The sequence below is a fragment of the Aythya marila genome (genome assembly GCF_965140915.1).
Source record: "Aythya marila genome assembly, chromosome: 22".
NCBI lineage: Eukaryota > Metazoa > Chordata > Aves > Anseriformes > Anatidae > Aythya > Aythya marila.
The window spans coordinates 4705954-4730345 of NC_139063.1; the positions used below are offsets into that span (position 1 = coordinate 4705954).

Below are 24392 nucleotides of genomic sequence, written 5' to 3' on the forward strand. Positions count from 1 at the left end.
GGAGGTAGGGGTGCCCCAGGATCGCTCCAGGCTAATGGTGGCCCCCTACAGCTGTCCCCCCCCCAAAAAAAAAACCACCCACACAGGGATCCTCTGTGCAGCTGGGTCCCCCCTGCAGCCATGCACCCCCCTGCAAACAACCAGGGACCCCCCCAAATTGCAACCGTGCCCCCCAGCTTTGCTACCCCTCCATGCAACTGGGACCCCCCCGAAAGTGTCTCTATCCTGCAACCATGCACCCCCCAGCTTTGAATCCCCCCCTTGCAACCTTGCAGCCCCCCAGCCCCGCACCGCCCTGCAAACAGGGACACCCCAAAACTGCAACCACACCCCTGAGCCTTTCGCCCCCCCTTTTCAACCTTGAAACCCTTGCAGCAGGGGACCCCCCCTTGCAACAGGAGACCCCCCCCACCCTGTGCCCCCCGCCACTGGGGACCCCCCAAACTGCAACGGTGCCACCCTGAACATTTCCCCCCCCTTACAACCTTGCACCCCCACCACTGAGGACCCCCCAACTGCAACCGTGCCCCCCCAGCCTTACACCCCCAGCAACTGGGCCCCCCCTTGCAACCAGCGACCCCCACAAAAGTGCACCCCCCTGCAACTGGGCCCCCCCCCCCAAACTGCACCCCTGCACCCCCCACCCCCATTGCAACCTTGCACCCCCTGCAACCCGGGACCCCCCCAAACCCAAACCGTGCCCCCCCCCTTCACCCCCCTTCCCCCCCCCTCCCTCCCCATCGGGGGCGGGGCCGCGCCCCCCCTCCCGCCGCCAGGGGGCGCCCCCCCCTTGCCCGCAGGTCCCGGAGGCGGAACGGCGGAGCTGGAGGGGGGGTGTAGGGAGGGGGGGGGGCAGGCTTTGTTGGGGGGGGGGGGGCGGTGGCGAAAGAAGGGGGGGGGGCCCGCTGGTGACGTCAGAGCGGCGCGGGGCCGCCGCTATTTGAGGCGCGGGGCGGGCGCCGGGGCCCCGCTGCGCCGCCCGCAGCATCCGCGGGGCCCGCAGGCGGCGGTGGCCGCCCCCCCCCGCCCCCCCCTCCCCGGGCCCCCCTCCCTCTCTAACCCTCCCCCCCCACCCCTTTACCCCCCCCCCTTCCCCAAAGCTCGCACCATGCGCAGCGCCCGGGCGCTGCTGCTCGCCCTCGCCCTGCGGGTCTGCGCCCTGGACACCGAGACGCCCTCCGGTGAGGGGGGTTTTTGGGGACGGGGAGGGGATGGGGGGGACGCGGGGGGGTCGCTTTCGGTCGTCCCCGATCGCTTTCGGTCGCCCCCGGTTGTTTTCGGTCGTCCCCGAGCGCTTTCGGTTGCTTTTGCTCGGTCCCGGTTGCTTTGGCTCGCTCCCGGCTGCTCCAGCCGCTGCCTTGTGCGCGCCCCTCCGGAGCCCCGCGTTCCTTTGGGGAGGTTTTTTGGGGGGGGCTCCGGTCCCGGTGCACGGCTCTGCCCCCCCCCCGAGCCCGTCCCCGGTCCCGTCCCGGTGTCCCCGCAGCCGCCGCTCCCGTCCCCGTCGGGGCTCCGCCGGGTTGCGCAGCCTGGCAGCGGGGCTCGGTGCCGCTTTGGGGAGGGGGTCCCCGGGGTCTGTGGGGGGTTTGGGGGGGGTGAAGGGGTCCGGGGTCCCCCCCGTTGTCCCCTCCGGTCCCCAGCACGGCTCCAGGAGCGCTGCGGAACAGGTGGCGGCTGGCAGCGCGCTCCGCTCGCAGCCCAGCGCTGTGCTGCGGGGTTATAATTAGAGCTTCCCCAAAGAATGTGTTATTATTTCTTATTCTTTTCCCCAATTTCGACGTTTTCCCTCCTCCGGGCTTCCCTGCCTGGCCCCCCGCCACTCTGCTGGGCTCGGAGAACAGCTCCTGGGGTGCAGCAGCCCCACTGCCACCCTCCCCTATTGGGGTACCCGTGGGGTCTGTGGGTTTGGGGCCGTGCTGGGTGCAGGTCTGGGGAGGTGCGGGCACGGGGGAAACTGAGGCACGGGGCAGAAAGGACCCGGTGCTGCAGCTGCCGGCTGCTGGGAGCCGCTCCCTGCTTCGGGGCTTGGCTTTGCCTCGCTCTTTCCTGTTTTCCTTTCACTTTGGGGCGCAGCGGCTCACCTGCGTGCAGCCCTGGGGTTTGGTGGTGGCCCCGCTCCAAAAATCATAAATAGTGCCGGGCAGCTGCAGGGAGCTCCGTCGGGCTGACCTGGGTGCGATGGGGAAACTGAGGCACGGGGCTTTGCTGGGTCCACTGCTGGAGAAAGGGGATTCTGCCCCCACCCCTGGTGCTGGGGGGTCCGGGGCTGTGCTGCTCCCCAGCCCCGTGTGGGGTTTTTTCCCCCTCATAGCATCCCGGTGTTGTCACGTCTGGTCTGCAGCAGCCTGCGTGGGGTGGTGGTAACGGGGTCTGTGTGTGAAACATCACGGCTTGTGGAGGGGATTTGTGCTGGGCAGTTTTGGGGAATCGTGGTGGTTTTCCCCAGAGGGGGGCTGCAGGGGACCACCCGCCCGCCTGGGGGGCAGTGGGATGGGGCTGGGTTTGGATGGGGAAGGGGCTCAGGATGGGGTTTGTGTGCTCCCAGGTGAACCTCTTCCATCCCGTGGGCCTTGGTGTCTTGCCCCCGAGCTGAAATTTGCTGAGGACCGGCTCCAGCCCCAGCCGTGGGCAGCTGCGAGCCGGAGCCGCGCAGCCCCGAGTGCCTCCGCTCAGCGCTTCCCCTGCTACAGGCAGCGCCCGACCTGCCTCCAGCCCGCTGGGTCTCTCGCCCTCGCTGCAGCCGGCGGTTTTCCCCAAATCCCAGTGTAAATCCCAGTGTCTGGGACTCAGTGACCCGGCTTCGTGAACCCAGACGGGTGCCCAGTGCCCTGGCCGCAGCCTGCCCCGTCCCCCCGGGATGCTCCCCGCTCCTCTCCGCAGCCCTTGAACTTTGGTGATTTGTTACAGATTTGTTAAAATTTCCCAGTGGCTGTATTGTGCATATCACAGTGGGTTTTTTTATAGGGGAGGGTCCCTTTGGTGGCACCCTTGGGTGCTCTGGTGGGGGCTGCTCTCGAGGGGTGCCCCGATTTGGGCTGCCCGTGCCCCCCAGCACCACCTCGGGGTGCTTTCCAGCAGCGCCTGGGGCGCACGGCAGCAATTAGCAGCAATTAAGCAAATAAAATATTTGGGTTTGTAGCTTTCCCTTAGGAGGAGGTTCGGGGGGAGCCCAGACCTGAGGTTTGGGGCCCCTCTGGTGGCACCAGGACGATGGTTTTGGGGTGGGCAGTGGAGGGGTCGGCACGGATGAACTTGACCTCTCCCCTGACCCCGTGGCCATGCTGTCGGGGCTGGGTGAGCGCGAGCGGCCGCGTTCCCCTGGGTCAGGGATTGGGGTCGGGGAGCGGAACAAATCTGGCGGCGTCCCCCCGGCCGTTAACGGCCGCGTCTTTGTCAGCAGAGGCTGTGGGGACAATGGGGGATGCTGGGGACAATGGGGGATGCTGCAGCTCAGCGTCCCCACGCAGGGGTCAGGACCCCAGGGGCCGGTGCGGATCCGGGGGGCTCTTGTTGCCGGCAGCCCCCTCGCTGGTGCTGGGCATGGGATGGTTCCTCCTCCCTGCCTGTTCTGCTGTGTTGGGAAGAATTTTGCTTGCTGTTTTTGCTGCATTTTGGGGCTTTTTAAGCTGTGCTCCGTGCTGCTGTCGGGCACTGGGGTGAGGGCTGGCTGTGGGGTGCTGGATCCTGTAGCACCTGGCCGGTGCGGGCACACCGCGTCCCTCCTGGGGTGCTCTGAAAAATCCTGCTCATGGCAATGTCCCTGAGTGTGCCCGGGGTTGAGCTTTTCTGCTCCCGTGCTCCTTTATTTTTGGCTCTCTCGTGTGGTCCCCTCTCCATAGGATCTGGACTGCACTGGGCTTCGCTGTCCGTGGGGGTGCAGCAGAATTTGGGGATGCTCGGTGGTGTCAGAGCCTGTGGATGGAGCCGGAGCTGTGGCTCCATACCCGTGGTGGAGGGCTGCAGTGCTGCTTCTCTCCCCCAAAGGCTCGTGGTTGCGTTTGCTTTGCTTTTGCCCTTTCTCTCCCCTCTCCGGAGCTGGTGCTGCTCTCCCTGGGTCGTGTTTTCCCCGGCCGCGGGCGGGTGCTTGGACCTGCCCCGGGATCCTGGTGAGTCACCTCTTGGCCCGAGCTGAGCATATTTTCCTTTCTTATACAAACTAAGACAAACCATCCAAATCCCAGCTTCCTGGGGAGTTTTCCCTGCATGAAGCCAGCGGGATCAGCAGGATCTGGCCCCTGGAAGACAAAGGTGGCCGCTTGCTGGTGGCTCCAACCCCTGCCTCCCCACTGCCAGCTGCTGAGGACGATGTACCCCTGAATGCACTGGAAGGAAGCTTTTTTTTTTGCTCACAACCACTTCTTGCCGTGGTGCATGAAGCCCTGAGCCCCCTGTCGCCCTGCTCACCCGCTGCTTGCTAGGGGACACCCCCCAAAAATCCCCTCCTGTCCATGACCCCCCAGGTGTTGGCTGCTTACTGCCAGCAGCCGTGCAGGGGTTAAGCGTGCGGGGCTGGAGGCAGGGGCAGGTAAATCCCTTCCGCATGCTCAGAGCTGGGAGGTGGCAGGGCTCGGGAGAGCCTTATCAACACAGCCCTGCCATCTGCCTGCTTAAACCTCCATAAATAAGCTTTTTAATAATCTATTATTAATATGCACTATAATTGTCTTATTAGACATGTCTGGGAACCTTTCGTTACTGCGTGATTAAATGTCAGATTCCCAAACCTCCTCCTCTCCCCGATGGCAGCCGGGGGGCTGCTTTGCAGCTGGCTTTGGGCACCGCTTCCGTGGCCATGGGGTCCCCACTGTGCCCTGTCCACTGGGAGCCTCATGCAGGCCACGCTTCCACCCTGTGTGGATTTGGAGGGGGTCTCGTGCCGTGGCCCTTGCCCATCCCAAAGTCTCACTGTGCCCTTCCAGGCTGCACAGCCTGGGGAAACCGAGGTTTTTCCCTCCAGGCTGGAGCTGCGGCCCGGGGAGACCTGGGCGAGGAGGATTCCCAGTGCGTTTCCCCCCCCCCACCCCGGGCTGATTGCCTCCTTGTTGGCAGCCTTAAAATAAATCCGTCCTGGAGACGGAGCGCTCTCTTTCCGCCGCAGATGGCCTCTTCAAACCCCGCTCCCTGGCAGAGGCTGCTGTTGATTTTTAGCGTGGGGACGCATCCGGGTGGGTGCCCGGACCTGGCACGGCCGTGGGACATCCTGAGGACACGGGGACCCGCTCGTCCTTGCTCTCACCCCCGCAGGGCAGCCCTGGGGAGGAAGAGGAGGAGGAGGAGGGACGGTGGGAGCTGGCAGGCGCCGCAGGGACTTCCCTCTTGCTGCCTGAGCTGCGCTGGGTGTTTGTCGAGCTCTTTCCTTTCCCGGCGCTGGGAGCGGCTTCTGCTACACCCTCTGTGTGGATCCAAAGTCCAGTGCTGCTCCAGAGCTTGGGGACAGCCCTGTCCCCTCCCCAGGCTGGTGCTGGGGACACGCAGGCTGGTTGGGGTCTTGCAGTCACCAGCACTGCCCTCACCTGCGTGCCGTGGGCTGCGAGGTGCTGGCAGAGCAGTTGTTGGCTCCCTCCTGTCCCCAGCAGCTCCCCGGCTTCACCCGAGGTCCTGGGCTGGGCACGATGTCCCGGGGACACACACACACACAGGTCTGGGGGGCTCCGGCTTTGCTGCGCTCCCAGTTCCTCCTCCCCAAAGCAGAGCCCATGGGGCTGCACCTTCCCGGGGCCATCCCCATGCCCCCGACCCCAAATCTGGGGGTGCCGAGGGCTCTGCTGTGGCTCGGTGGCCGGGGCTGCGCCGTGCGGTGCCACTGCCACCAGAGGGAGCGGGGACACGGAGCTGCTGCAGCAGCAGCCAGGTCCTCACGGCTGGGGACACCGCGTGCACCCCTCGGTGCTGGAGGAACCCCTTCTTTTGGGGTGGGGGGTACAGAGGTGCCGTGCTGCAGCTGGAATACAGATGTATTGTGGCTGGAGAAACACTGAGTTTATTTTTATTTGGTGATTTGGCTTTACAAATACTGGGGAATCGCCCATAGCTGGGTGGTTGCAGCGGTGCAAAATTCCACTGCGGGGAGCCCCTTGCACTGGGAGCCCCCCCAGTGTGAGCCAGCAACTGCTTTGATTGCTTGGACACCCCCCTACATGGATCAGCTCTTGCTTGGCTTCGTTAAGTTAATGAGGGTTGTGGCTCACTGGAGCTGCCATCCCAGCCCTCCCCGGACAGCACGAGGGGGCTGCGGTGACCTGATGTGCTGTAATGAGGCCGTGGTCGTGCTCGGTGCTGGTGGCCTCAACTGGGGCAGCAGAGAGGAGCCCTGGCAGCCCTGGGGGTGTCCGAGCCGTGCGTGCATCCCTGTGCATCAGCCGTCCAGCACAATTAGCCCAATTAGCCCAGCCGGGGAGCAAGCCTCGCTCCAGCCCAGTGCACTTCATCTATGATGGCACCTTGGGGATGATGGCACTGCGGGGACAAAAGGGCTGCTCCCACCCAGCTGCTCCCCACTGAGGGGCTTTGTCTTTGGGGTAGTGCCTGGGGTCTTCACGTCGTTGGCGGGAGCCGGTGTTCCTGGGACGAAGGCTGTGCAGCATCACAACTGCTTGCCCGTGGAGATGGAGGCAGGCTGGATGGATGGACGAAGCATGAACAAACGGCATTTCCTTGCTTGGATGGACCTGGAGGTGCCCACAGAGCTGCTGCAGCTATAGGGGATGCTCTGCGGGGTGCCACTGGCTGTGTGCTCAGTGCCACCTCCCTGCGTGGTGCTGGTGCCCCTGGTTGGATGTCTGAGGGTGTCCCACGTGTCTCGTGTGCCCTTCCGCCGAGCTGGTGGAGCCTGTGGGGTTTTGGGGTCGCTGGGAACCTCTGAAGACTTTGCTTTTTGTGGGAAGGAGAAGCCTGAGCTGTGACAGCAGGGCTTCAACAGCAAACTGAAATGTGTGCCCGGTCCCGGGCTGGTCCCGAGTCATGCAGAGAGCAAAGTCCCGCTCTGAGCTGGGCAGGATGGCAGCGGGTGGCACCGTGGGGCTGCGGCCATCGGCAGTGCTGCAGGGACCTGTTAGACTCATTAATGCTCCGTGTAATTAACCGAATAAATGCTTCTCACATAATCATCAGCTGCAATTTGCCTGATGGTGTTAGCGGAGCAGGGAGGGCCCCTGGTGACTTTGCACCGGTGGTGCTGCACGTGGGGGGCTGCAGGGCTCTCACCAGCCCTGCCTCTTCCCAAGGACTCTCCCAGTGCTGTTCATTTTTTTTTGCTGTATTTTCAGCCTCACGGTCGCTGTCTGCCTCCTTGCTGAGTGATAAAGTCCCATCGATTTTTTTTTTTTTTTTTTTGTTTCCATGACCAACAACCGGCCTGCTTTACTTTTGCATTAGCAGCCTCAAACTAAAGCAGCGCATCTCTGCATGGGGAGAAAGTGTTTCTCTTTATCACTTATTTGGTAACTCTCACCCGGGCTCTTGCTCATTTGCTGCTGCTTGCCTGGGGTGCGTGGGGCCCTATCCTGCCTGCTGGGTTCATCCCCCGGGCTCTCCAAAAACCCAGCCCTGATGAGCAGGTCCCTGCGTGGGAGAAGCTGGAGCGATGCAACAGACGGAGGAGAAAAGGGAGGCACGAGGCTGTGCAACGGCCAGGATGCAGAGCAAACCCAGCACCCAGCGCTGGGCTCGTGTTTTTATCCTGTTTGCAGCAGATCTCAGGGTTTTGAAAGCTCAGCGTTTTGCTTTCAAGGCGCTGGGTTCACTGAACCTCGTGGTTCGGTGCAGCGAGTTGGCCAGACCTCAGCCCAGCACCCGGGCACCTCACTGCTGCGTTTTCAGAGGCCTTGGAAACAAAGTGGGGGAGCTCTGAGCTCGGCAGAGCCCTCCGGAGAGCTTGTTTGTATTCCGGAGGAAAGGGAAATTCAATTTTTTGACAAATGACACAGGCCATTTGCAGAGCAAACCTGGCTTTGCAGACAGCGCTGCGAGCGACGGAGGGGAGGTATTAAAAGCAATAAATAAGCTGTTGAGGGAAGGCAGCGGAGGGCTCTCGCGGCTCTGGATTTACGATGTGCTGGCCCCCAGCGATGGCTGCTCTGGAGCCAGCACCTGCACGGGGACCTGGAGCTGTTACCTGATGCACAAAGGGGCACGGGGGTGTGGGGCTGGGGGCTCGCTGTCCACCCCTGGCAGCACAGACAGGGCATGGAGACCCCAAGAGCGCACTGCAGGTGGATGGGGTCCTGCTGAAACCCCCCCCCCCACTGATTTTTTTTTTGTTTTTATTTTTTATTTTTTGGCTCAGCTGTATTGTGCACCTTTTCCTTGTTTTCCCTGCCGTGGGGAATTCTGTGGGGCGAGCAAGCAGGCGGGGGGCTTGCTCACAACAGCACCGTTGCCACCTTTTAGGTCTACATATTGCTCTCCCCTCCTTGTTTTTCATGGCTCAGCCCAGCCAGGGGGGGTGATGCTGACCTGGATTTTGCAATGGGATGTGCTCCTGGTCTGCCCTGACCTTCCTGCCCTCTCCTTCCCCTCCTGCCCACTTCACTTATAGGGGCAGGATGCTTTTCTCCCCTTTGAGGCTGCAGCACGGGGTTGTTTTGGGGCTGCTGCAGGGAACTGAGCTCCTTGAAGCCAGTGGCACATGGTGGCCATCTCACAAGGGTTGTCCTCTTGCAGCCCCCATCATGCTGCAGGTTCATGGCTCTTCTGAACCAGGAGTAGCCCTGCTCTGGGTGTTGTGAGGCCATAAATAATGGGGCTGAGCCCCCCTGGCATCACCACGTGCTCCATCACTGGAGGCTTTGCCCCCTGGCGTGCTGCTCCCCGCTGCAGCAAGGAGGTACCCGGAGGTCGAGAGGCTGCATCCCTCCCTCTAGAGGGGGATTTATTCCAGAAACCCTTTTTTTCCTTTATTTTCCTGGCGTGTTTTCTGCAGCTCAGGCTGCTAATGGAGCCCCACAAGGCTGCGGTGCTGATGCTGCTCCTGTGCCTGTCCCAGGGCTGCTCATTTCACTGTCCCAACCCATACTGGGGAGCATCTCCATGTGCTCAGGGCTTCCCATGTGCTTGTTGCTTACCTAAAATCAGCATTTTGCCCATGTGGAGCCTTCACTACAGCCACGGGCCCCTGATGATAATAGCAGGTAGGAAAGAGGCTTGAGCACCATTTTTTTTTTTTTTTTTTTGCTATTTTTTTTTACCCCCTCAAGGCCAGGTGGATGAGAGCTGCCTGCACATCAGCCCAAGGGCTGTAATTGCGCCGTGAGCAATCGATAACTGCAGGATGGAGGTTTCCAAAAGCCTGCGTTTGTTTTTCTTCTGATGCCGTAGAAGAGGCAGCCCTGACTTTGTTAATTAAGCAATGGTTAATTATGAAAGCACTTGCGTTGCAGCTCGGTGGCCTGCAGCCAGCCCCTTTCCACATTGTATTCTCCCAGTGTTGCATTTTCATGCGTTGCATTTGCTCCCCAAAGGCTCCCAAGTGTCCACAGGGGGTCCGGGTCTCCCCGTCCCCACCCACGGCTCTGTGGGGCTCAAGAGCGGGGCCTTTGCAGGTGAAACCCAGAAAGGGAGTCTTCAACAGGCCCAAAAACGGATTTATGACTTCTGTAGTTGCTGGTAGACGGATATTGTTCTCTTAGTCCTGCGCTTTCCAAACACCGAGGTTATCAGGCATAAGTGACTTATTATGCAAATCCTCTGTCTTAATATCTGGCTGTTCTCTCCCTGGAATTGCATTGGCTAAACCCCATGCGTTATTGGAGCTGCTAATGTTTACACATTAGCTTCTTTGGCTAATATACAAGGCTTCAAGTTGCAAATTGATGTTTCTTACAGCTGAGCAAATTATTTTTCTATTAAATGCAATATTTAAAATGATTTGGAGAAGCAAAACAAACTACTGGCAAGAATTTTAATGGAGCTGCTTTCCATATTCTTCTAATCAGCTTTTATCGGGTCCAGGAAATCAGTAATTTTTTTTAAACGTTTCTATTTCGCCAGAGCGGGGAGAGGAGGAGAGGCAGGGAGTGGGTTTGTTGTAATCTCCGGTGTGTGTAATGCAGGAGGGAATTTGCACGTGGCTGTTGTGCTTGTGTCCCAGGTCCTTTGAGTGTGCAAAACGAAGCTGGTTGGGTACCTAGCTCCATTCTGCCTGGACTAAAGGAGCATTTAAGCTGTGGGGACTTAAATCAGCGAGATTTGGGGCTTTGAGGGGCTGTGGAGCCGTGGTGGTATGGGAAGGAGTGGGTGGTAGCCCCGAAGGCCGTGCTGCGTTCAGACAGATTGGGACAGGGTTGGGCTGAGAGGAACCTCATTAAATTCAACGAGGGCAAGTGCAGGGCCCTGCACCTCAGGAGGAATAACCCCAAGCACCAGCACAGGCTGGGGGGGTCCTGCTGGAGGGCGGCTCTGTGAAGAGGGACCTGGGGGTCCTGGTGGGCAGCAGGCTCACCGGGGGGCAGCAATGGGTCCTGATGGGCAAGAAGGCCAGCGGGGGATCTTGGGGGCACTTGGCAATGTGTTGCCAGCAGGCCGAGGGAGGTGATCCTGCTCCTCTGCTCGGCCCTGGGGAGGGCACACCTGGAGCACTGTGCCCAGTTCTGGGCTCCCCAGTACCAGAGGGACATGGAGCTGCTGGAGGGAGCCCAGAGCAGGGCTATGGAGATGATGAGAGGACTGGAGCACCTGTCATGGGGACAGGCTGAGAGCGGGGCATGGTTAGCCTGGAAAAAAGGAGACCGAGCGGGGGGAGCTCATCAGTGTGCATAAATATCTGAGGGGAGGGTGTTGAGAGGATGGAGCCCTCTCCTTTCAGTTGTGCCCAGTGACAGGAGGAGAGGCACTGGGCACAAACTGAAGCCCGGGAGGTCCCGGCTCAATGTGAGGGGACACATCTGTGCTGTGAGGTGACAGAGCACTGGGACAGGCTGCCCAATGGAGGCTGTGAAGTCTCTCTGAAGATATCCAAAACCCATCTGGATGCCATCCTGGGCAAGGTGCTCTAGGTGATCCTGCTCGGCAGGGAGGTTGGCCCAGACGATCTCCAGAGCTCCCTGCCAACCTCGGCCATCCCAGGATTGTGTGTTTGGAGCACGGCACCCCATCACAAGCACTCCATGGGGATGGAGGGGTTCCCAGACTTGCAGCACCCTCGCTGGGGCTGGGGCATCTTTGCATATGGGGAGGGGGTGGAAACGAGAGCATCTGGCACGTGAGAGAGCTCTCGACCGATGGCCTGGGATTGCTGCATTTGGCCACAGAGGTGCCGGATTCCCATGGCTCTAAGGGGCAGTTCAGCTGTGGCCTCCCTTTTGAAGCCTCTCTTTTAAAGCCTCCCTTTTGAAGCCTCCCTGCCTCCAGCGGCTGAGCCCCAGAGGGTGTTGGGCAGCCCCGTTGGCGCGGGCGCCTTTTCGAGGCCGCTCGATAAAAGCGAGGGGAAGCCCGCGGAGCGCGTCCCACAGCGCGGGAGGTTAAACAGCAAAGGTTTAAGTGTGTAATTAACTCCGAAACGAGAGCAGCACAGCCTCGGCGGATGAAAGAGCGCCGGGCAGGCTGGTGGGCAGGCGTCCACGCGGGGATTTAATGAGACGCCGCCAACTGTGCGCGCGCTTCTTCGTCCTTTCCCTCCCTCCTCTGCGCGGATCTGTTGTGTCCCTGCAGTCCTCTGCTCCTTCCCTTGTGGCTTGGGGGGGTTAGGCTAATTTGGGATGCTCGAGCATCGTCTGGGCTGCATCGAGCCGTTGGGACCAGGCAGTCACGCCCTCGGTGGTATTTTTATCCGCTCTTGCTGCTGGAGCCGCTCCTCCCGTGGCGCTCGCTGCATTTAGCCCCGCGCCGAGCTGCTTTTACCCTGGCGTCGAACCAAGGCAGGGGCTGCAGTGTGGAGCTCTGTGCTTCCACCTGGGGATTTTTCAGGAGCATCTGGACCCGGAATGACTCCTGCCAGCCACATCCCGCTGCCAGCAGCCTTTTGGATGGGTAAAACCATCCCTGTGTGTGCAGAAGGGGATTTTCGGTAGCGGGGATGGCCTGTATTGGTTGTAAGCATGTCGATAAACCCTTAATTTGAGGGGGGCAGCTCAGCGTGGGAGCAGCCAGCTCTGTCCATGCCCTGCTGGACTTGTCACAGCTGCTGGAGGGTGCTTGGGGTGCTGGGGTGTCGGGGCTGGGTGCTCCTTTTGGGGAGGAAGAAGGGAGTGGGCAGATCCTGGGGTCTGTGCGGTGCAAGTGCAGGAGGAGGCTGCCTCTGCCCCGATGGTGGGAATGGTCCTTGGGAGCGGAGCCTTGGGGAATCCTTTTGTCAGGGACATGGGGCTCTGCAGCCCCAAACGCCTTGTGGGGTCCTGCTGCTTTCCCTCTGCTTCCTCGGGCAGGATAAAACAACCCCATGAACGACTTTCTCCCTCCTACAATATCCCATCTCAACAGACTTTGGAAGGAAACGCATGTTTTTTTTTTTTTTTTCGACATCACTTGGCACTTAAAAATTTCCAGCACTTATTTTGCCTTTTTTTTTTTTTCTTTCCCCTTTCCTTCATGGAAAATTTTGACAGATTTCTGCTTTTTTTTTTTTTTTTTTTTTTTTTTCCCTCCCATTAGGAAGCCAAGCCAAGCTTCAGGCTTTTTAGGCTCTGGCGGGGCTGGTGATGGGAAGCAGCCGGGGCCGCATCCGCGCGTGGGCACGGCAGGCGAGGCAGCGGCGGGGTCGGCGCTGGGAGCTGAGCAGCACAAACGGCCCATTTAGAGAGGGATTTGAGAAAACTGTCAGGGCTCCGCTCCTTCGGTCCTATGAATAGGAGAGGATGTGCTTTTAGTCTTTGTGAAAGAAGTTTCCCGTTCGCGTGGTTCTGGGGAGAAAAAGAGCTCGGCGCTGTGGATGGTGCTTTAAAAAACTGAGTGTAAAAAGAGAAAAAGCCTCAAATCTGGTCTCATATATGAAAGTGTTGGGAGACTTTTTTTTTTTTTTTTTTTTTAAGTCTTACAGGATTTTTTTGCAGTGGTTTGACTTGGCAACGTGGCTGTTTTGGGGCTGTTTGCAGCAAAAAGGCATCCCTAGGTCCCCGCTGTAGCCTTGTAGGGGAAAATCCCCGTCTGGTTCCATCCCATTGCCCCCAGGGGGTGACGCTGACCCTGCCACAGTCCCAGTGGTGTCCCCACCATGGATGGCTTTGCACAGGAGACATCTGTCTGTGTGTCCCCTGGTTGCTTGGGCAGGGAGCATGACCTGCACCAGCTCTATGAGCGCAAATCCCCCAGCAGCGGGGAGGATTAATTGATGTAATTTGGGGATAAAATAGGAAAAAAAGAACAAAACCCCAAAAAACACACCCCGGCCCAGACTCTGCTTTTCTGCTGGCCTGTTCAGGGATGTTTGTCTTTGTTCTTTCTGCTTGCTCAGGGCTTTCCTAATGTGCCTGCCCTTGCCAGCCTAGGGGCTCATGTTAATTATCACCGGAGCCCCAGTGCTTGTAATCAGTGATTTTAGCAGAACAATGGGGCAGTGTTAATGAGCCGCCCTGGAGCAGCTCCCCAGAGCCCAGGGGCTGGCACACGGAGGGGAAGGATGGAGAGGGAGGGCTGGGGAAGGGAAGGATGTGGAGCCCCACAGCTTGGGGATGCGCAGCTTTTGGGTTTGCTCTTTGCAAGGGGAAAAAGCAACACCCCCCAGCTCACAAATAAAGGGGCATGGGGGTGCCAGCTGCAGCTGGGGGCTCGGCAATGGGCTCGTGGGGTGGGATTGCTGCTGGGGGTCTTGGCTGGGGCCCGATGCTGGCGTGTCAGGCAGTGCAGAGCTCACGGTCTAAGGGTCAGAGTGGGATTGCCCCCTGAGCTGAGACCTGGCAGCTCGTTTCACTGCTGGGGAAACTCAATGGGAAGGGAGGGAGAGGCAGCTGACGGGACCTGTCCTCACCCGACCCCTGGCAGTGTTTGTGGCTGCATGGGGCAGCTCTGCTCCGTGTTGGCAGGAGTGAGAGCAGAGGGAGAGATGCCCACACCACTCCCCCTCTTTTGTGGGATGCGGCAGCATCCATCCCGGCTGGGCTTTTGGGGAGGGAGCAGCCGGTTTGCGGGGGCACTGACACGTCTGTCTGTCCGCAGCGGGCTGCACCTTCGAGGAAGACGACGACCTGACCCAGTGTGAGTACAGCCAGGGCGAGGACGATGACTTCGGGTGGGAGCTGGTCCGCAGCTACATGATGCCGCACCTGACGGCCGACCTGCCCCACGGTGAGTCCCGGCCCCGCGGGCATCTGCCCCAAACCCATCCCCTGCCCTGGAGCCTGGGATGGGAAACACCCTGTGGGGCACTTGGGTTGTGATTTATCCTTAGTTTTGGGGTCGGGGTGCTGCTGTGCCTGATGGCGAGGTGTGATGAGCTGTGTTGGTCCTCAGCAGGGTGCTGCGTGGCCCTGGGGGTGTCACAGCTTGGGGACATGGAGCACGGGGCCCTGCTGCCAATGCAGGGAGGTGTCCCCGCAGCCCTGGGCTCTCCCCGCTGTGGCGCTGGGATGGCAGCAGCTTGCCTGGGTCCCTGCAGCATCTCCTGCGACGCGCGCCCAAGCTCGCCGTGCCAAATTCCCCATCTGTCGTGGAGTGCTGCATCTGCAGCCCCTGCCCTGCCTCGCCAGCATGGGAGCCCCAAAATCCTTCTCTGACGGTACCTTCAGCAGCTCTCCATGCTGGGGCATCCATCTGCTTGTTCCTTGGTGCTCGTGAGAAGGTCCCATCTCTGGGAGTCGTGGCAAAGGGAGAAGTGTGTTCCTGGCTCTTGCACTGCGGGGAGAGGCTTTTGGCTGTGAGCTGGAGGATAAAAATACTAATTGAATTTCTTATCTTCTTTTTTTAAAATCTCGTTGCTTTGGAGCCACTCTTTGTTGTTTTTTGGGTCCAGCTTCTTGCTCTGATGTCTGGGCTGTCGGAGTGGGTGTTTTGCTTGGGGGCTTTGCTCATCCCAGCCCCATGCTGCATCCTGGTGTGTCCCCACTGAGCTGTCCCCATGCCTGGCAGCCCAGAGAAGCACCCAGAGGCCAGATCCCACCCTGAGGCTGGGCAGAAAGAGGGAAAATCTGGTTTGTAGCTGGAGAGTAAAAATGACTTGTCATTTACTGCCTCATAGAAATCTCGTCTCTGCTCCATCAGCCTGCCTCCAGCCGCTCTTCTGCCTTGGGCTCGGCTTGCTTCTCCCCTCTGCTAATCCCTTCTTCATTTATCTTCTCCTCTTCCCAACACCTGTTTGATCCAGGATTTCTCTCAGCATCCATGGGGTGCATCCCTGAAGGCAGCAGCCTCTACCGGCTTGGAGGGCTGGGGATGTGCCATGGGGCCAGCATGTGCTGGGCACCGCAAACCAGCCTCAGCCACCCATGGGGGCTGTAGGACTGCCGGCAGCTCCTCCCCGACGGTTGTCCAAATAATTGCTTTAAACCGAATTAACCTAATTTGTGCTCTGATGGGGCTCACCTGGGGGCAGCGAGATGGGAAATGGAGCTGGGATGGGGATGCTGGGGATGGAGGATGGCGAGTCTCCCGCCTGTAATTGGGGTTTCTGTTCGGTTTCCTGCTGTAATTTAAGAGCTGCGCTGAGCTGCTGCAGTTCAAAGCCTGGGGGCTTGTTGGGGGGCTTAAGTGGTCAGGTGGAGACAGTGCTTGGCCACAAAGCTGGGGCTGCTTGCTTTGCTCAAGGATGTAATCACCAATTAGTGAGAAGTGGGGGCTTAAATGGAAGCAAAGAGTTGACCTGTTTATTCTGCTGAAACTCAGGGGTGCAACCATCTGCGGTGCTGAGCTAAGAGAGCGTGTGGCAGGGCAGGGTCCGGCCCTGGGAAGTGCCCCCATCCCTGATGCTGATCGGAGAGAGATGGGTGGCACCCATGGGGGTGCTCGGCCCCTTACCAGGGGTCCCCAAGAGCTCCCCCAGCTGTTTGCAGACAGGGGCACAAGGTGCAGGCAGCACCGTGCCTCTCGGCCCCCTGGCAGCTCGGTAGATGAACGCTATTTCACAGCGCCGTGGCCTCTCCAGGGAGCACTTTACAAAGGAGTCTCGTGGTCCTGGATTAAAATGAGTTTTTATTGGAGATCAGCCAATTTCAAGGAGTGCAGGATTTATTTGAGTGGATGCTGGCTGCCGGCCACCCGCCTCTACCTTTTCTTCCCTCTTTCTTTTTGTTTTCTTGTTGTGTTTGTTTTTTTCCTCTCTTTCCGTCTTGACTCGTCTCCCTCTTTCACATAAAGAAGACGGATGGGTCTCTCCCACGTTGCAATCTTGCTTTTTCAGCTCGTTATTGTTCTGTTAAGGGAGAGTGGCGGAGAGCCGGGGCAGGCTGCGCCACCGCTGCCGTGGTGCTGCTGTGCCGGGCACCAGGGCTGAGATGAGAGTTGGAATTTGCTTAATGAGCACCCAAATAAAGCGGGTGCTTGGGTCAATCCCTGCATGAATCTGTTGGATGGGACAAGGGAAGGATGAAGCACGGGTCTGGTTTTTCGAGTGGCTTTCTCTTTTGGGTTTGCATTGCAAAACCATCAGAAAGTTTTCTGTCCAAACCCAGTACTGGAAAAATCCCCCCATGGATCCCTGCTTGTCTCTGCTACATCTTCATGCATCAAACTCCTCTGTGCTCCCTCCGTCGTCCCCACTGCTGCCACCCCGGTGCCTCTCCTTCAGCTGCAGCTCTGCTTCCTGACTGGCTCCTGCTGCATATCTGTAAAAACCTTGGAAAAAAATGACCTTGGTTTTGGCTGCTGGGCAGAGGTATTGGGGCATTTCCAAGTTCCCCGTGGTGGTGGCTGGCCAGCCCTTGATGCCGGGGCTCCCTGGGGAGATGCTCGTCCTATGGCTCAGTGCAGAAATTGGGTGCTGGTGCACACTTCATATGCCTGCCTCGCTGCCTCTTAATGGCTCTCTCCTTTTATTTTTATTCCCCTTTCTGTGGTTTTGTACAATAAAATCTCAGCAAGATGTGGAAGTGCTGGAGGGGAGCACGGCAGCGCCTCCAACCTCCCTGCAAATCGGTGCTAGAGGTGCTGAGTTGTCCTTGAAGACCTGGTTTGAATCACAAGGAAGGGATGATGTCCCCAAAATGGGAAAACAAGGCTGGGGACCTTGCACAAGGACTTTGCAGGGACAGGTCCAGGGCTTCCTGCGTGCAGCCCATGCAGGCAGAGCTGCTTTTGCAGCTCAGACCTTCAGACGCGTCTCGCCAACAACTTTAGCCTAACAAATTGATGTTTTTTCCCGTTGGGAACATAGCTGGAAACTTATTTCTGTTTTCATTTGAAATATTATTTAGCGCTTTTGAGACTCCTCTGTTTCTCTGCCGAGCAGTTGGACTTTTCCCTAAAAGCCCACCTGAAAACTAAATTAAATTAAATTGCCGGTGTCCTCCCAGCCGAGCAGAGGGGCTGCCTGTCTCCGGGGGGGGCTGGCTCATTACTTGCAGTGACGAAGCGGGGTGACAGCCCGCTGGGCCAGCGTGTCAATTAAAACCAACCTTAGATTGGATTGAACGGTGGAGAAAGGATTTAACAAACGAGGCGCGGCATCGATCGAGCCGCCTGCGTTAATGGACTCGGCGCGGCCGGGGAAAGGAGGGACGCGGAGGGAAGGATGCTCGCAGGGCTGCCTCCATCCTCAGCCCAGCCACGGCTCCTTCCTGGGGCTGCTGAAGCTGCCTGTTTCGTGTGGGGTTTGCAAATAATTCCCTTCTCGTCATTTTTGGGGGGGATTTTTGCTGTAATGCCGGCATACGGACAGGGCTCACAGAACCCGGCTGCAATGTCGCCTTGTGCTCTGGCTGCTGGGATCGGTCCTGCCCATCCTTATGGCTTTGGGATGCTGCAGGGCAGGGATGTGGCCTCTTTGCCTCCCCAGGTCTGCTGGCAGCAGTAGGATAATTCTTAATTTCAAGCCCCCTGGGGCTGCCCATTGCGCTGGGACCGAGTTTTGTGGTCTTACCACCTCTCGGAGCTCCCTGTGTGCTCGTGCTGCCCCTGGGGGCACCCAACTGGGGCCACACTGCCTTTGTATCACAGAATCACAGAATTTCCTAGGTTGGAAGAGACCTCAAGGTCATCGAGTCCAACCTCCAACCTAACGCTAACAGCCCTCCACTAAACCATATCCCTAAGCTCTACATCTAAACGTCTTTTGAAGACTTCCAGGGATGGTGACTCCACCACTTCCCTGGGCAGCCTGTTCCAGTGAATGATTTGTAATCGGGCTGCTTTAAAAAACAACCAGAAACGGGCTAAAAATTGGAAAAATACCTGCAAACAAGCCCAGGGGAAACCTCTCCTTGTTCCCTAGCATTTAAAATACCCAACCTGCATGCAGGGGCTTCAGGTGGAGGCAATGCTGGGAGTCAGCACCAGTCACTTTTGGGGAAAAGACATTGCAAAGATGCATCGTTACTGCCAGAGCAGGCAGCGGGAGCCTGGTTTTTCCATTGCAGCAACACCAGGAAAGAAAGTCGCGGAGGAAAATGTAGAGGGTGGGAAGCCTTGCCAGAGGAGCTCTGCTGCCCTGCTGCAGTCAGAGCCAGGGGTGTCGAGTCCCAGCTGAGGTAATGGGCGTTCTCTTTTTAAAATAACTTTTCAGGGGGTTAATTTTAGCCTCGGTCTTTTTTATTATTAGTTTTTTTTATGTCCTCTGGCTTTGTTTTGTTTGTGGGCAGGAGGAAGGGCTTCAGTTATCGATGAGAGCCCGGAAGATGGGGCGGGCAGAAGTTGCATTTGGGAGATGTCTCTCAGTGCCAGCATCCCCTGGCCCGAGTGGAGCTGCTCTCATCTGTGCAGGAGTAATTTTTCAGGCGAGAAAGGAAAAAAAAACAACCAAATAAAACCCAGAAGGAATAGCTGCATATTGGCTTCCCCTCTGTCCATGAAATGCGTCTGTGTTATCCGAGAAACTAAATTTATTTCACCCTGGGCACCTGCCTGGAGAGGCTGGGATGCTGGGCAGCAGCGTGGATCGGTGAATATGGCCCAAATTTTGCTTTTTGGTGGTTTCTTTCCCCTTTCAGCTACCCCTGAGCTCCATCCCTCTGGTTCCTAGCTCTAAAGGATGTCGCGGTGCGATGCTGGTGCCACTTTTCCCCAGGTGAAGATGGGGCCCGTTGGGTGCTTCAGGGCCACCCATGGGTGCAGCTCCCAAGGGCCAGGGGAGTTGGACGGGTGTCCCCTGGCCTTCGTTAGGCTCCGTTGGTGCCCATGCCCTGGTCGAGCCGCTCGCCAGGGGTTGTTGGGAGAAAAGTGTGTGAATTCATGTAAATTAAACAGCGGTGAGAGCTATTAATAATTAAGGGGCTGCTGTCAGGAAAACAACGGTTGACTTGAATAAATGGCCTGGCTTTGTTACTTACAGTGCCTGCTGTTATTAAAGTGGAAGGAATATTAATAGTCTCGTCCTTGCTGTGGGGTGGGGGTGAGGACCAGCTGTGGGACCCTGGGCTGCTCTGGGACTCCAGTGGGATTTTAGGGTACAGCCTGGGGGCAGATGCTGCATTTTGGGTCCCCTTTGGGCTTTTGGTCCTCATGGGAAATCCTGGGTGGCCCTGGGTTGAGCATCAGCACCTATGGGCTCATTACTGGTGGCTTTGGGTGCGGGGTAGAGTCTTTGGTGGCATCGAAGCCACTGATGGTGGCACAAGCAGCAGGACCTGGTGTCCTGGGGGGACTGGGGCCACAAGCAGCTTGTCCTGGGGGCAGCAGGTCTGATCCTCCCCTCCTCCTCCAGCTGCTGGGTCCTATTTTGGCATTGTGCTGCTGCCTGGATCTCCGGCATCCCTCTCTCCTTTAGGGCCCATCCTTGGGGTCCCCTCCCTCTCAGCTCCTTCCCACGGGTGCCACCCTCCCCGTCCCCAAATTTAGGGGCGAGGCGGAGGAGAGAGGCACCGTTCCACGCTCTCCCTCCTCTCCCCCTTTGATTCCCCCCCTCCCCGGCCACAGGCTCCTACCTGATGGTGAACGCCTCGCAGCACGCCGCGGGCCAGCGGGCTCACCTGCTCTTCCAGGCGCTGAGCGAGAACGACACCCACTGCCTGCAGTTCAGCTACTTCATGTACAGCCGTGACGGCCACAGCCCCGGCACCCTCAGTGCCTACGTGCGGGTGACGGGGGGCCCGGTGGGCAGCGCCGTCTGGAACGCCTCCGGCTCCCACGGCCGCCAGTGGCACCAGGCGGAGCTGGCCGTCAGCTTGTTCTGGCCCAACGAGTACCAGGTGAGCCCCCCCGAGCCCCCCAAATGTGTTACAGATCTGTCTCTCCGTCACCTGCTGTCAATGTGTGTTTAAAATCCCTTTGCTCAGGGGATGGGGTCGCCTCCGAAGGCTGGGTGCTGGGTTAGGGGACCCCCCGGGCCAGGTGTGACCCCTCTGTTCGGTGCCGCAGGTCCTCTTCGAGGCGGTGATTTCCAGCGAGCGCCGCGGCTATCTCGGCTTGGATGACATCTTGCTCTTGAATTATCCATGCTGTGAGTAGGGGGTGGGATGGGAGTGGGGGCTGTGGGGAGGTGGATCGGTTGTGGGTGCTCCAGGGCTGGTGGCCCATGGGCCAGTCCTAGGGACAGTGAGCACCAGGATGTCCTGCTGTCACCGGGGTGGGGGGCTCCCATCTCCTTGGGTACCTGCAGGGCTCCTTCTTCATCTCCAGCCTTGCTGGAATAGAATCACAGAATCATTAAGGCTGGAAAAGTCCTCCAAGGTCATCTGGTCCAACTGTCCCCCATAGCGCCACCATCACCCACTGCCCCTGTCCCCCAGCACCACCACCACCACCCACTGACCCTGTCCCCCAGCACCACCTCCAACCTCTCCCTGAACACCCCCAGGGATGGGGACTCCCCCACCTCCCTGGGCAACCCGTCCCAACGCCTGAGCGCTCTTGCTGAGGAGAAATGTCTCCTCATTTCCAGCCTGAACCTCCCCTGGCACAACTCGAGGCCGTTCCCTCTGCTCCTGGCACAGTTCCCTGTGAGCAGAGGCCGACCCCAGCTCCCCACCCCTTCCTTCCAGGCAGCTGCAGAGAGCAATGAGGTCTCCCTGAGCCTCCTCTGCTCCAGACCAAACACCCTCAGTGCCCTCAACTGCCCCTCACAGGACTTGTGCTCCAGGCCCTTCACCAGCCTCGTAACCCTTCTCTGGACACGCTCCAGGGCCTCGATGTCCTTGTAGTGAGGGGCCCAAAGCTGAACCCAGCACTCGAGGTGCAGCCTCACCGGAGCAGATACAAGGGGATGATCTCCTCCCTGGCCCTACTGGCCAGAAAGCACAGGCTCCTAGGATGGGCACCAGTCCCCAACCCCAGGCTGGAGGTCCTGCCCCAGGAGATCACCATGGGCTTACTGGGCCATGAAGATGCCCTTGAGCCCATCCAGTGCTCTCAGGAAGCTGCATGCTCCAAGCTAGTCTCCCCCAGGGCGGGTTTGGGGGCTGCAGCAGGGATTTGGGGCAGACAAGAGCCTTCTGACTCTTCCCTTGTGTCCCTCGGCAGCCAAAGCCCCCCACTTCTCCCGCCTGGGTGACGTGGAGGTGAACGCGGGGCAGAATGCCACCTTCCAGTGCGTGGCCGCCGGCAAGGCCGCCGAGGCAGAGCGCTTCCTGATGCAGGTGAGAGGGGAGGATGCACCAGGCCAGGGGGGAGAAGGACGACTCCATCCTCTCATCAGAGACATCCTTTGGGACCGCGTTCGGTGCCTCTGGGTGTCACGCTGACCTCTCCTTATGCCTTTTCCCTCATCGCCGGGCAGAGGCAGAGCGGCGAGGTGGTCCCCGCTGCCTCCGTGAAGCACATCAGCCACCGGCGCTTCCTGGCCACCTTCCAGCTGGACGAGGTGTCCAAGGGCGAGCAGGACCTGTACCGCTGTGTCACCCAGTCCAGCCGCGGCGCCGGCGTCTCCAACTTCGCCGAGCTCATTGTGAAAGGTGGGTGCTGCCCACGGGTGTCCTTCTGCGTTGTGCCACGGCTCCTGATTGCCCCTGGCTGCTCAGGGGTTTCCATCAGGGCACCAGGACTGCGTTTGTTCGCTGTGACCGGCATGAGCTAAACTGTGCTTTAGCATAAAACCTGGAAACTACCTTTCCCGCTGGCCTTCATTTATTTTTCATTGCAGTCAGTGGGAATTAATGAATTCTGGTGAAACTTTGCAGTACCTTACTGAACGCTGGGCAGTGCATCTTCTAAAAATAATTGAAGTTTGGTCAGGTGAAACCCTATTGCTGCCAAGGCTGCTGAAGAGATGCAGGGCACGTGGCACAGGCTGAAATTTAAAGATCAGCCTGTGCTTTCTGACATTTCAGTGTCAATCTCTTGTCAGCGTTTTGCTCATCCTCTGGGTGTGAGATCAGAGTTTGTCCTGTGACCTGACGGCAATGGGTTGGTTTGGGAGGAGATGTGAATGTGCTGCCTGCAGTCAGCTGTGGTACCTGTGGCTTGGGGTGTTGGGATGGGGGATGCTCTGGCTTTGAGAGGGGATGCTCCAGCTTGGAGAACCACTTCTCCTCTCTCTTCCAGAGCCCCCCACACCCATCGCGCCCCCCCAGCTGCTGCGGGCCGGCTCCACCTACCTCATCATCCAGCTCAACACCAACTCCATCATCGGCGACGGCCCCATCGTGCGCAAGGAAATCGAGTACCGCATGACCTCGGGGCCCTGGTCGGAGGTGCACGCCGTCAACATGCAGACCTACAAGCTGTGGCATCTGGATCCCGACACGGAGTATGAGATCAGCGTCCTGCTCACGCGCCCCGGCGAGGGGGGCACCGGCAAGCCGGGACCCCCCCTTATCAGCCGCACCAAGTGCGCAGGTGGGTTGGTGTCCATGCAGTGTCTGTGGCTGGGAGCAGCAGATTTGGTCCAGGGGCTGTGGTGTGGGTTGGAGCATTTCTCCTCTGGATGCATGGAGCTGCATTTTGTTGACTTTTTAGGGGCAGTGCCTGGTTCCCATCTCTGATGATGGGTGAAGGGGGCTGGGGACAGCTGCTCACCTCAGTTGCGGGGTCCCCAGTGCCGTCTCTATCTCAGGGCATCCCTAAAATTTCAGGACAGGCTGGCTAGTGTGTGGTGGCCACCTTGCTGTGGTGACTGGGGCTTGGGGATGTCCCCGTCTCCAGTTGTTGGGACAATGAGGCTGGTGGAGGCACCTCTGCTGCTCCATGGCAGCCACCTCTGGTGTGGGCTTCGCAGTTCTGGCTGAGCACAGGTGATGAGGTGGCAGTGAGGGGACGTGATCGTCACATTGACACCATTCCTGCCATCAGCTGGGTGGCAATGGCAGTGGTGACAATGGGCCAGGACTGTGGCCTGTTTTAGTACATACACCAAAACAAGACAAAACTGGTGGTCCTCGTGCTTTGGAGCACTTATCCTTTCCATGAATTAGCTTATTTTGTTGTTTTTAATCAGCTCAGCCTTAATGCTGTGGGTGAAGGGTTCCTGTCCCAATGGACACTCCCTTTGGGGGTGATGGAGGGATCGAGCAACTCAGGTACCAGCAGCATCCTTCCCTCTGAGCTTGAATCAGCCACCAGGGTGTGGGGACGGGCTTGTCCCTATGTTGTCATCGTGCTGGTGACAACACTGTGAGCCGGTACCTTGTCACCTCTGGGTGCATCCTCTCCGTGCTGCCGCTGCAGGGTGCAGCCCGTGGGGCTGAGACATTGTGGAGCTGGAGCACCGTGGTTCTGCCCATGCCTCTGACCCTGCAGGGTCAGCTTCTGACATCACTGGAGGAGAAGATCAGGAGATGCAAACCTTGACCCAGGGCCTGGCAGGAGCTTTTCTCCCAGATTAATTTTCACAAGTGTTCTGAGAAAGCCGGGCTTTCATTATTACCTTCAAGCCGATGACAGGCGCTGGTTGAAAGTGTCGGCGCCCCGTGTTGTGTTTCTGATGGTCCCTGCCTCCAGCCCAGGCTCCCTGCGCTCCTCCTGTGTGACACAGCCGTGGATTTCACTCCTGACCCAGCACGTGGTGGCTTTGCAAGGGATAAAGCAGCCACTGCTCTTCCACCTGAAAGGCAGCAACGTGTCGGTCACTGGCCCTGCATCCTTGCTGATGTGCCAGCCTGCGCCCTGCAGCATCTCTGGACCAACCCCTGGTGACAATGGGCTTTGCAGGATCCAACCCACGAGGACTCTGGAAGAATCCACTTAAAGGATAAATGCATCCTGCCCTGGGGCGAGGGGAGATGCCCAGTGCTGTCACCCGTGATCGACGCTGCCTGCATCCGTGCAGCTGCATTAGTGACTGTGAGCGCCAGCGGCTCGGTGCTGGCACTAATTGCGTGGATATATTCGGTGGTATCGGTGCCTGTGGATGTCCTCGTTAGCTGAGCTCTTGCTGAATTGCTCTTTGGATCTGCACACGTTGGCCCGGGGGAGTCTGCTCCCCACTGACCACTTAAATACAGCGGAAT

General features: G+C 58.8%; 1 protein-coding gene across 1 annotated transcript in view; it reads left to right on the forward strand.

The window, feature by feature from the left end:
* The first annotated feature begins 1066 nt into the window (after positions 1-1066).
* The window catches only part of PTPRU (protein tyrosine phosphatase receptor type U), a 55363-nt gene continuing 32037 nt past the window's right edge, over positions 1067-24392 (forward strand). Inside the window, exons 1-7 of the mRNA XM_082777645.1 lie at positions 1067-1181; positions 14083-14211; positions 19927-20198; positions 20368-20449; positions 21469-21584; positions 21725-21899; positions 22489-22782. Of these exons, the coding sequence (XP_082633771.1) occupies positions 1109-1181; positions 14083-14211; positions 19927-20198; positions 20368-20449; positions 21469-21584; positions 21725-21899; positions 22489-22782 (1141 nt within the window). The 5' untranslated portion in view covers positions 1067-1108. The remainder of the gene's footprint in view (positions 1182-14082; positions 14212-19926; positions 20199-20367; positions 20450-21468; positions 21585-21724; positions 21900-22488; positions 22783-24392) is intronic.